The 13,447-nt window shown below is 33.4% G+C and overlaps 1 protein-coding gene across 2 annotated transcripts in view; it reads right to left on the bottom strand.

The window, feature by feature from the left end:
* The window catches only part of TBCK (TBC1 domain containing kinase), a 175,128-nt gene that overhangs the window by 44,865 nt on the left and 116,816 nt on the right, over nucleotides 1–13,447 (bottom strand). For both annotated transcript variants that reach the window (XM_006778899.2, XM_015558092.1), the window contains one exon: nucleotides 9,694–9,866. In XM_006778899.2, coding sequence (XP_006778962.1) covers nucleotides 9,694–9,866 — 173 coding nt within the window. The remainder of the gene's footprint in view (nucleotides 1–9,693; nucleotides 9,867–13,447) is intronic.

Below are 13,447 nucleotides of genomic sequence, written 5' to 3'. Positions count from 1 at the left end.
TCCCTCCCTCCCCTTTTCTCTTCCACTCTCTCCCAAAAAGACAAAAATCTATGGAAAAATCCTCTGGTGAGGATTAACAACAACAACAAAATAAGGCATTGTTGTTTGTTTTTCTTGCTTGTTCATTTGTTGATTTCCGTTTTATATGTTTCTTAGCTTTTTCTGACTTTTCACTTGGTACATAATCTTATTAACAAAAGTCACCCCAATAAATGAATAAAAAGAAAAAGCCAAAGCTGCAATCATGTTAATGGATAATGTTGAAGAAAAAATACTTTTTCAATAAAGTTTTTCCTAAGATAAAAAAAAAATAAGTTGTGCTAGAGAGTAAGATAAATACATTCTGTATGTGTGTATGTGTACACATAATAGAATAATTTAGCCATGCAAATATGAACCTATTGTAGAATGGTGATATTCTCTATCTTTAGATTTAGATGTAATTGAGACAATAATGTGATATTCTTGTAATCACTTACTCCTTCTTTAAGGATGTGAGGATATTTAGCACCAACAATCGGTCTGGAAATTTTAATGCTGCTCTCAGGATGAATAGCTAACAATAATAATTGGATAGTTTTGTAATATCATTAACATGAAAAATGGATGAAAATATGACAGGCTATTATAAGTAATACACAAAATGCAAATTATATGTAAATAAAACAATTGGCTAAATTATCAAACACTAAAAAATAACAAGTGGCACAAATTCTAAAAATAATAAACCTATTTCTATTAAACTTCATTTTCCTCAATATGATGTTAATAGATATAGTTTTTCCACATAATTTTAAGCCAGCCAGTCCTTGATTCTGACAGACTACTCAACATCAGCTATTTGCTTCCTTAACTTGAGAAACAAGTTATCACTAGCTCTATCCAAGTTGGAGGAGTTCTCTTACTGACTAACAGAAATAAAACCCTGACTTAGCTTAGAGATAGGTCAAAGATTTTCTCCTCCTGCTTAGAAATTGTTCATAGCAATATTCCCTTTTTAACATTAGATGGACTTCAGAAATCTTGATGGTGTGTTGTCCTCTCAACTAGCCAAGTCATTTCTTGCTAAAGACTCAGCTTCCACTAACACCATTCTTCTCAGTATATGGGCTCATAATTAATTAAAATACAGAACAATAAAATCAAATTAAATTCACAGAATTTAAGAATATGCCATTTCTTTTGCTCATCTTTTCCCCTTTCAGCTATTTATATAGCCTCATTTTATATATGGAGTCATATATTTTTCCCTATGATATTTACAATAGGGCGGAATATATTGATGAAAGGACTAAACTCAAATAAAATGTAATAAAATTAAATACAACTTATATATACAATATGGTGATATCAATAATAAGAAGAAAGGATCTCTGGTAGGCTTAGACTATAAAACTCAAAAAAGGTATATTCAAAGTAAAAGATGATTACATGCATGATTAGAGTAACTACATTAAGTTATTTAAAATATAACTTCAGGCCTGTATATTTAAGAACTCCTTTATTTTACGGTGAATAATTACAACTGCTCAGCTTCTTTCAGCTCTTTAAGTACTTAATATTCAAAGTCACAAGCTGAGTGTTATCATAAGATCTTGGTCCCTGAATACTTAAAACACCAGAACATTAACAGTAGAACTCCACAGTTTTATAAGTTCCCTCATTAGCAGAGGAAATGTGAACGATTCCAGTGAATGGGTTCTTTACCAAAGCACAGTATACACAGGAAAGAGCAAGTAAAACAAAATTAGATAAATATGCATTATTATTTTTATTTTCTATGACTCTTTTATTAGGGTGGTGTTAAGATTGCTCATGGTGATTAAAAACAAATTATTTTCTCTACATCCTCACAGCACTAGTGCACTGCTGGTTGAAATGCAGACTGGTGTAGGGATTGCGAGAGGGATGTCTGACTGATGGTTTAGGACTGATCCCTGTGTATCCTGTGGGATTGGGCCTAAACTGGCAGTCGGACATCCCCCGAGGGGTCCCAGATTGGAGAGGGTGCAGGCTGGGCTGAAGGACACCACCCTTGTATGAATTTTGTGCACCGGGCCACTAGTTATATATGAAACAACCATTTGACCCAATGATCCCACTTCTAGAAATGTGTCCTAAGAAATCCAAAACACCAATCAGAAAGAATGTATGCCCCCCTATGTTCATAGCAGCACAATTTACAATAGCTAAGATCTGGAAAAAGCCCGAGTGCCCATCAGTAGATGAGTGGATAAAAAAACTATGGTACATTTACACCATGGAATACTATGCAGCAGTAAAAAAAGAAGGATCTCTTACCCTTTGAGACAGCATAGAGGGACCTGGAGGATATTATGCGAAGTGAAATACGCCAGTCAGAGAAAGATAAGTATCACATGATCTCACTCATATGTGGGATCTAATGAACAAAATAAAATGATGAGCAAAATAGATGCAAAAAACATAAAAGCATGGACTGAGGAATCTCAGAGGGAAGGCGGGGTTGGGGGGAAGAAATTAACAGGGGAACTTACATGCATATATGCATAGCCCATGGACACAGACAATCTGTGGTGAAGGCCTGGGCATGGGGTGCAGGGTGAAGGGGGTCATTGGGGGAAAAAAAGGGAGACATCTGTAATACTTTCACAACAATAAAGATAAATTAAAAAATTACTGATCTCCTATCTATCTTTCAAAAGCTAGTTGAAATAACATAATTTGATAAAGACAATAAATATCTAGTATGGGTAAGGGATTATAAAAGTGATGAGAAATACCTATATTGCTGTATCCTATAGGTTCTGATGTATAGGATTCTCATATTATTTTCTAGATATTATAGAAATTTCATTTGGAATTTTCAAATGAGAATATCTTCCTTTTCTGAAGAGTTAAAAAAGAGGGTATGGTGTATATTTTACTTTATTTTATTTTGTGGTTTATTTTTAATTTCTAGGTGATACAAAATATTTTTATTTTGACTATTTCCAATTTGAAATAATGATCTGAAAAATATTGTCTGTTTATTTCCACTTCTTATTTTTTGTGAAGCTCCATGATCACTTGAAAATTACTTCTGAATACAAATGATAACAATATCTTAAACATAACCTCTGCCCAATAATTATTATACAATAGGACAACAGTAATATCTTTTCACCACATGTAGGTAGTAGTATTATGAGGACTTAAGAACTGAAGGATTGCATTGATTCTGTAATAACTGCTAAATGATTCTAATATGTTTTGAATCTCAAAATAAAAATGGAAGACTATAGCAAAAGTATAATGCAGTAGCTTTCACTGTTATAATATTATGTACTCTCAAAAATAATCGAAATCTGACAAGTCTATGTAACCAAACTGAAAATAGCAAATTTAATAACACAAACAACCTCTGGAAAACACACAGCTACCCACATTCACAATTCCATTGGGTTTAAAGACCTAATGTCTCTGACATGCTTTTTCTTTAGTATGTCTATAAACTTGAAACTGAAAATTACACATGTAATTCTATTGCTAATAAAGCCAATGTTGAGATGGAGCCAGAAGCAGTTAATTCATCAACAATTCAGTGGTGTTGATAAGGCACTGCTAGGCATCTCACTTGAAGAATTCTAAAAATTTCTCCCCTTTCCCCAAATCTAATAGTCACAGAATTAAGTTATAATGTCCACTCCCCTTCCAATAATTCCACTTAATGTTTAAAGATGTATCTGAATAGACAGGTATATTTATGTTTAAAAGAACACAGCAGAGCTTTGGTAAATCTCAGAATTAGAAAAAGGAAAAAAAAACCACTCAGCTTGGCTCAACCATACTTCATTCTCACTTTGGTGCACATCTTCACGTATGGACATACGGGAAATAAAGGCCAAAGAACAACTAAAGGATGGAGTTTGCTCTTTTAAAATGTAGATCGGTAAAGCCGAAACCGGTTTGGCTCAGTGGATAGAGCGTCGGCCTGCGGACTCAAGGGTCCCAGGTTCGATTCCGGGCAGGGGCATGTACATGAGTTGTGGGCACATCACCAGTGGGAGGTGTGCAGGAGGCAGCTGATCGATGTTTCTCTCTCATCGATGTTTCTAACTCTCTCTCTCCTTTCCTCTCTGTGGAAACTCAATAAAATATATTTTAAAAAAAATAAACAATAAAATGTAGATCGGTAAAAGGACAGGAAGGAGATGCTGGTCAAAGATTTTAACAATTACACAGATTATCCATATACCCTAGGGAGACTTCGGTGGTGAGAGACAGAGGTTCTGTTACAAATTGACAATCACTATACATCCTTTGTACCTCTATCAGCAGAGAATATAATTGAAATTATCTTTCATAGCTTGTATCACAAAATTTTCCCCCAGGTTAGAAAATTACTAATCTAATGCTGAGTATGCACTTCCCCCACATTAAATGTTCCCTTGAGTGAGATTTTCCCATTCCTCTTGCCATCCCAATTCCCTTATAGTCTAAGCTAATTTTCAACATAACAAATGTCACTGACCCATCTAATTCTCAACCTAGTGTTTTATTTACTTAACTAGAAATTCTTTGCCCCATTTAACCAGCAACAGTTCATTAGTGAAGATGGTTGCCACCTGTACAGAGAACAAAACAAAAAGTGAAGTACCAGAGTCAACCTAAGTTATTGGTTAACTAATTTATTGATTGCCAGTTTATCCTGCAATCAACTATTATGTTTAAGACTATAGAAACCTCTCCTTATTGCTGGCAATTTTTTCCTACTACAATTTTAAGAGGTGATGCTGTTAGACCCCAGAGCAAGGACGATGGGGCAGGTATAGAAACTCACCAGGGTAGAAAGCGCTGGATGCCTAGCAAGGGGCAAAAGTGGGAAAACAAGAACCTCACCTGCAGGGTAACCTATCCTCCCCCAGCATATCACTGGTTATGCAGTTTGGACCCCAGATCTTTTATATCACTGGTCAGACAGTTTAAACCCCTGACCTTTTCCTCCCTAATGATAACATTTAGGCCTCAGTTGTATTTCATCTCCAGACCCAGAAAAGCAGCAAAACCAGACAAGTGGCGCCATGGCTGCCTCAGGACCAGCTACAGTGACTAATGACCTGCCCTGGTACCAACCAATCAGTGGAGATCAGGACCCTGAAAGAGCACACCTGGAAAGCTGATGAATATTCTTTATTAAGACACTCCCCTGAGACCTCCCCTAAGATTTCCAGGACGAAGGACCCAGTGCTCGCTCTCCCTCCAAGGAGCATGCCCGTGCCATTCCCCCACGAGCACGTATCCCCTAACCCTCTAAGAGACCCCACAGGATTTGCAACCAGGGGAGCAATGGGCAGCGGCAGCTCATCCCTGGCTAAATCCTGAACCTGTCTCCAAGACCCCTTTTTTCTGTGTAGTCCTTCCTTTTGGGTATCCCCATCTCCCATACTCTTTTTCTTGATAAATTTAATTTTCTTTAATCACCGTCGAAGATGGCTATTTAGCCTTCGCACACACCAGCAACTTTAACCTTTCCCCATTAAAAATGTGATTTTTTTTTTGTGATAAAAAAAGCAACTGCCTTCTATTGCTGTCCATGAAGAAAATCTTCTGCTTCCACAGAAGATTTGAGAGAAGGCAGACATTCTATGTCAGAGATGTTCAAGATCATAAATTTCCAAATTATTTCCTGAATTCTCTTTCATATATTATAAATTAAGCAGTACTTTGAATATGTAGTAAAGTGAAATAAATAAAAAATGCCCTTGAGAAATGAAATCAGCTGCTGTTTTTTCCTTCTTCAATCAAGTATTCAACAATGCTTTCTTTTCTTCTACTATTAAAAAAGTAAATGCTGTAAAGACTATCTGTATTTTATTAATAGACCTGTACAGGGTATATAAAATATATTCTAAAGTCAAATAGAAATTATTTTTAGATTATATTTCAGTTGGTTTACTTACCTAATTAGTATTCATATAATTCCATTATTATTCATATAACTCAATGTTAGGTTATATATGCATAATCTTTTATATGCTTATGTTGTCATTTAAAATGTGAAAAATACATTATGCAAAAATTATTTTTTGCTATTTGGTATTAATTTTATAGTTTAAAAATATTTTAAATACAAAATTATATAACAGTTGCCATGTAGCTCACCCAGCTGATTGTTATAGTAGTCTAAATTATAAAGATAACTTTTGATAGGGTGCTTAGAATTCTTAATAAATTCCTTAAGGTGTCAGTCTAGAAATTTTTTTCCCTTTCTTGTCTAAAGTTGGAGTATAAGAGAAAAATTCATATTTTAATCAAGTAATTCAAGTTCTTTTTATATCTTACCACTGAATTCCACTACCCCTTATTTTCTTATGCTGGCTTTTTTTTTTTTTGCTTACTTTTGGTCTGAGTGTGGGTGCTAAGAATACATTATACACATATGGCATAAACAAATTTTAAGAAATACTGCTTTCTATCAAACTTCTTCATTTTACTTACCTTTTATAGGTCTGACCAATTCTATATTTAGCTACAAGAATTTCCAGTCTTCATCTTTTACTAAAATTGTATTAACTCTTGCTCTAAAGTTTCAGATTGCTTATGGAGAAATCATTAGATACTGATATTACAATATAAACAATAAAGAAAATAGATGCAAGGCAAAATCCATTGTTCCTGAATCATCTACTGCTCTGAATAACTTCAGGAAATGGTGTTTAGCTCTCCTTCAGATTTACATTCTAATCTCAACATAATCTATGAGTAAAACATAACTGTTTCCTCTTCTACCTTATTGTAAAAACATTTCAATTAGTTCTAATAATAATCTTAGATTATTTTAAGAATGGTGATTGCATGAGTATAGCAAGCACATATGCATTAGGAAAATAGAAGAAAATCACAAAAAATTACTTGAAAATCTATGACTACAGTGATGTATATTAATGTATACATTTCAATAAATACAAGGGAATAACACAACATTTACATTACTGATAAAATGGCAACTTAAAATTTAACCTGCATTAAGTAGTCTTCTGAATTTTCTCAACTCTAAAATGGGGGCAAAAATACTTTCTTCAAAGATAAAATAATGTAACTGAGTACCTGAACATTATGATGCACTGTGGTCTTATTTTTAAACTATTCAAACTATAAAAGGCAGTGGTGTTACTATATATATATAAAACTGCAGACTGGCATTTATATTAGACTTTTAGAAGCTATTCTAACCTAAAGTATACAAATGTATTTTAAAGTTTTTATCTATAGTAAATTCATAGTTAATCCACATTTAAAGTACAGCTGTAAACTGAGGATAATTCAATGACCGTTCTGCTTACTTTATGACAGTATCTGCAAGCAGTTAGCATTATATAAATAAAATAAAATTTACTTTATTTAATAACATTCTGGGCTAGTGTTCATAATCAAGAACTAAATAATTCTTGTTTATCCATAGTGTACATATAACTTATACCAGTCCTCAATAAATTAACAGGGTGATTATAATTTAACAAAGAAACATATAAAATAGTTCCAGTGTTGACCACAATCTTTTTCCAAAATATATTCAGTTTAATAAATCCATTTCATTCTATTTATATACTAGAGTCCTGTTGCATGAAAAGATTTGTGCAATAGGCCTTCCCTTCCCCTGGCTGCCGGCACCGGTTTTCCTCCGGCACCCGGGACCCAGGCCTTAGCTCCGGCCAGAGCTGCATTCCAGCCTTCGCTGCTCTGGCCGGAGCCGCCTTCAGTCTTCGCTCTCCCGCTTTGCGCCTACGTATGCAAATTAACTGCCATCTTTGTTGGCAGTTAATTTGCATATCTTGCTGATTAGCCAATGGGAGGCGTAGCGAAGGTATGGTTAATTACCATGTTTGTCTATTATTAGATAGGATATTTCAATTAATAAGCAGTGGTAGGATTGTTAAGCAGAGTCTTAGCTACTTAAGGAAAAGTCAATTGGATAGATATTGGCACTAGATAAAATAATTTTTTGGGGCAATTCTATAGTTGCTTCAAGATCAAAATAGTGTTAAAACTAAGACACAAAGGTCACAGCGAAATCTTACACTAAAACTACTGAGGCAAAACTGCCAGAAAGATTCCCTGTTGGAGAGCCAGCCTCTCTCCCTTGCTCCCCTTACTGTTTATGGTGACTTCTAAATGTGCAGTGATAGTAATAAAGCTAGCATAGCTGCGGGAAAATAGAAGAATACCAGAAAATCTCTTCTTTTGTACAAATACTTTAGATACAAAAGATTGTCATAAAATTCTTGGGTAGTTTTCAAAGTTGAAACACTTAACCTTCAGTTACTAAAAAAGGAATGATGATTATTACCAGTGTTTTACATATATCATTCTTAAAACAACACTGCAAGGTAGTAATTATAATAATTATGCTCACTTTTACAAAAAGGGAAATAGGGAGGTCATATAAATGATTCAAGAGTATAAAACCAAAATGGAGTAGGGCTGAAATTGGACACCAAGTTCATCTAGTTCAAAATTCATACTTTTTCTACTACCATGGTCTGCTTCAGGGAATAAATATGATAGATGCATGTATAAATTAAAGTTAACTGAAGTTTCCTTCTCATAGAAGTTTTCAAACTTCCATTATACTAGCCACAGAATGCAGTTTATGTTTCAATTTACAAAAGCTATTTTTTTAAGCTGCTGTAGAATCCAAAAGACTACATAATATATAAATCTAAATTCTGGTTAACCTAAATTTAATGAAAATGCTTTCATAGGGCATGCATGAAATAATCTTTTTGTATCTACTTTCTATCATACCAAGAAGACGTCAAATAAACAAAATTAGGAGGAAAAAGGTGGACAAAATTTCAGATAAAATGTAAAAAAATAAAAAAATATTTTGTATAAAGAATTATAAGAATATAAGAATTAGAAAAATAAATACTTTAAAATAGGATTTTGATAAAGTAAGCATGGTAGTTAAATGGATATTAAAAAACCTCATAAACATAAAAATTGACTCAGGAGAATAATCAAATATCTCTCTGATTAAAAGGTAGTTTTAAAGATAAGTTTTCCTCTATAAGAAACAGAAAATTCCTTTTATACAAACTGATTACACAGCAGAAAAAAGAAGAAAGAAATATAATTTTATGATCAAAGACTGACAAGGAAAGATGAAAAGAAAATTATAGGTTTATCTCATCTATCAACATAGATGAAAAAATTCAATACCAGAAATACTAGCAAATCAAATTCAGTCAGTTGTTTCTTTCTGTTTCTCCCCCTCCCTTCCACTCTCTCTAAAAATCAATGGAAAATATCCTCAGGTGAGAATTCATAAATACAGTAATTTTTTTTAGTAAGTTTCTATTTCTTTTGTCAATCAACAATCAGTAAGTGTACATTCTTATTTTATTAACAACTCTCAGTCTTCCTCTATTTTTATATTCTTTCTTTGTTTTCCGTATTCTCTCAGTATAAAACAAACTGATATATAAACAGATATGATTGCATAGAAAAAAAGTGAAACTTGTTACTTGAAGGAATATGTTAAACCAATCCTCCTAACCATATAACCAAATAGACACAAAATTTTCTGAAATAGTTGCATGAATAAAATCAAATATTAGAAAATAGCTATGTTAAAAGGACCTAAGTGATATTATTAGAAGCAATAATGATACTACAGTATATTAACTTTAACATACATCTTTTAGAGTTCATAAATCTTCAAATACATACCAGATCTGTTTTTGGAGTATCTGGACACTCTGAGAAATAAGGTGTTGAACTTCTGACTCCACTGTTATCTGAAGTTGGCTTTGGAAGTTGAGCATGCTGTCTGTAAGTAGCACTTTTAGGAGTCCAACAAAACAGGTTGATTGATTCTCGTACACAACGTTCAATGTCAATTTCTAGATGGAAAATTGAAAAAAAAATTTGGATTGCCATGTTTATTAAAAAACACACACACAACCTTTCCTAACTGCATATATTGACACATGGCTAGGATCATAATTAATTAGAAAAGATTTCAACAAAAAAATAATGTATGCATTAATTAGCATATTTTAGACTAAAATGTTAGGGGGCATTTTGTATTATAAATATACATATTCATACAAATTTACATACATCAATACATGCATATATCTATGTGTGCTTTATTTGGTATTATCAACGTATACACATACATTTATACATATATGTATGTTTCAGTATATAATTAATTAAATTCAGTGCATTACTAATTAAACATCATAGATATCACATAGTTCTTACTTAAGAATCTGCCTCATTTATTCTGATTATAGTTTTACTTTTCCAAAGTAAATTAGTAGTTGAGGAATTTGGGAGTGGGCAGGCAAAAGATTCAGAAGCTGATTCATTATGACTTCTAGTAAAATGTACTAAAAGTTACATTTCCAATTATTAAAGGAGATATAAAATAATCAGGGAAAATTTATTATTTATTAAAATCTCAATTCAGTACTATTTTTAAAAATAATTTCTTGAGTTAAATACAGAAACTTTTAAATAAAGATTAAATGAACTTGATTAAAAGAAAAATTTTCATAGGTTTCCTTTTCTTTTTCAGATTTGAAATGTAAGCATATTTGAAAGAAGTAATACATATTTCAAACGTGTTACAATGTCAAATTTTGCTGTTATGTTATGATGGCACGGCAGCTCTTTAGGAGGTCACTATCTGATGAAGATTAAACCAGTCCTGTAGAGGGAAAGCGTAGAGATCACAGAGGGGCAGGAGAAATTCAGCAAGTTGACCAGGATGAAGAAATTTAGCATGGACGAACTTTTCCCTTTCTGTATTCCTAACATCAGTAAATGGCAGATACTCTCAATTCCTCTGTGAAAGTCCAAGTGTGTCAGTTCAGATAGGCAATGTAGAAAAATAGACTACGTGTTTTAAATTACAAAGAGATAAATTCCCAATTTCTCTTTTTGAAATGAGAAACTCATACATATATAAAGGGGAGAAGGAAACAGCCACTTAAGTAAATTCTGTTGATGGTACATGAGCCATGCATTTAGAGTTGTCTGCTGTTTGTAAGGTGGGAAATCCTTGGAGGAAAGGGGGAAATTGCACACTTACTGAGCATCTGTTATGTGCCAGGCATTGTATTCTTTCACATAGCTCATTTCATTCTTACAATGATTCTAGTAGACAGGTATTGTAACCTCTCTAACTTCTGCTGAAGATGAAGAAGCTAAGACATAAGCAAGCTAAGTGACTTACTATGTTAAGTGTGTTATTATTAGTAGAAAATGTTTGAAGTTGTTAAAGGATTATAGGAAATATTTTATTTTCCAATTCATTTGGATTTTGAATTGGTCAGCAGGTTTGGGAAGACCAGTTACTCAATTAAGCTTTCCTGCATCTGCGATTAGTGATGTTTACCAATTTCAGAGTTGGTTACTTCCATGGCTAAGCAAAGAGGTCAGATTTCATCACTCCATATGCTATTCCTAACATAATATTTTAAAAATCCCACAGTTAACATGTTTTTAGACATGGGTCTATTTGAGCAATGGCTAATGCAGTTAAATTCCCCGCCCCCCCCAAACTTCTATAACATTATCCTCTTGATATTCTGGAGAAAGAATAGACATCAACCAGATGAAAAATCAAAGTTTGAAACAAGTTTCGCTATTCCATTTAAGCAGAGATATGTTCACTTCATTTTAGAAAATTTACAGTTAATATGGATAAGATGAAAATTTGCAGCTAAAGAGAGAAAACTGTCATCTTAAAAAAGTTAAGCCATTTAACACTGTAATCTCCAAAGGGAAAGAATTTCAGACGACAATGACAGGTTTTACATCTGCACTGCTCAAATGAGTGGACACATTTGCCACTCAGTAAAAGCCCAAGTCAATGGTTCAGGTCAGAGGTTGTAGTTCAGTCCTTAAATCTCTGGCAAAGGAAAAGTCATTTGCACCTGCCTCCAAAACACCCTGTCAACACTGTAAAAAGTTTACAGCGAATCTTCAGTATTTACTGGTGCCCCCCCCCCCAATTTCACCCCGATTATTAGTACTGATAGATATCCCATTCTCCATTCACTTAACCAAAATATTATGCAATAGTACTTTGTAAACTGTACATTAAATATGCAATTATTCTTAAAAAGTAACCTCTCATTTTAGGGCACTGCTGATTTGCATCTTGCATAATAATTTTCATAGAATGCATTGTGAATAAAGCATGTACACTGGATTATGGTTCCCCAGGTTTCATTCCAAGCTCTGTGAAGTACTTTGTGACTTGGACAGAAATAATGTCTCTAAATCTCAGTTTCTTTATCCTCATCCATTACTTCCCTATCTCTCAGAAATACTGAACTATTTTCAGAGTGATAAAACACATCATATTTCACTTGGGTGAGAATAGGTGAAAAAGACATCTCGCCTTGAAGCCGTTTCCTCTAGTTTTAATGGCTCTGAACTGTTTCCTAGTGCCAGTGAATAGCTTTGCTGCCTCTGTTTACAATTATCCAATTCCCTTTGGTTTTCCCCTATGTTTGAACCCTAATATTAAGATATTACCTACTTCTTCTGAATTCACTCCATCATTTTGGTGGAACATATTTTCCAGCAGCATTTAAGAAAGAGTGCATAATATAGTTATTCTGCCTTTGACTAATTATTGGACAAGGCATAGTCTTCTAGAGTTGAACGTGAGTTATAAAAGGCAATGCTCCATTTTCTTGTGAGAAGTCTGATACAATTATGAGTTGAGGTTACTTGTATGTGATTTTCCTCTTTTCTGTATACTTTTAAGATCCCTGGTGTTCTGAAGTGTCATGATATACATTAAGTGCATACAACTTCATTGTGCTGGGCATTTGATGGTCCTTTTATAATTCTTTAGTTACAGAAAAAATTTTACTTTGATGCCTGTGATAATTCCTTTTTCACTGTCCTCTCTTCTACTAGAATCTTGAACATATTGCATTTCTAATAATTTCGCCTTTTACTTTTACTTTCAGTATGTATTTTTGTTCTATTTTCTGATTAACTTCCTAAACTTTATCATCAGTCCTTTATTATAAAGGTCATTGAATTTCCAAATCATTATTAATTATCAATAAATATTTTATTTTCTTTGTTAGTTAAAAAAAATTCTGATTTTTCATGGTTGTAATGTCTTCTCATAATTATGTTTCTGAGGATATGCCTTATTCAGTTTGTGCTGATTTGTGTCATTTAGTGGAAGGCTCTCCTTATAGTTTTGGTGATCTCTGACAATACATATTTAAGAGAACAACACTAAAAATCATATTGGGAGTTTTGTGGATGTGGGCAGGGCTTGGTGACTGGTGAATTTACAATAGGGTAAATTGGGGACATAGTTATTTGTTAGAGGACTTTTAAGTAAGGTATTTCTCCTTCTAGGGACATCTCTCCAGAGAACAATTCTGTGATCTGCCTAAATGAATCTTTGCCAGCATTCTGGGAATTGACCATGGATGGA

Source organism: Myotis davidii, unplaced genomic scaffold (genome assembly GCF_000327345.1).
Source record: "Myotis davidii unplaced genomic scaffold, ASM32734v1 scaffold967, whole genome shotgun sequence".
Taxonomy (NCBI): domain Eukaryota; kingdom Metazoa; phylum Chordata; class Mammalia; order Chiroptera; family Vespertilionidae; genus Myotis; species Myotis davidii.
Note: the sequence above shows the minus strand (reverse complement) of the source record. Positions and strands in the feature narration are given on the sequence as shown.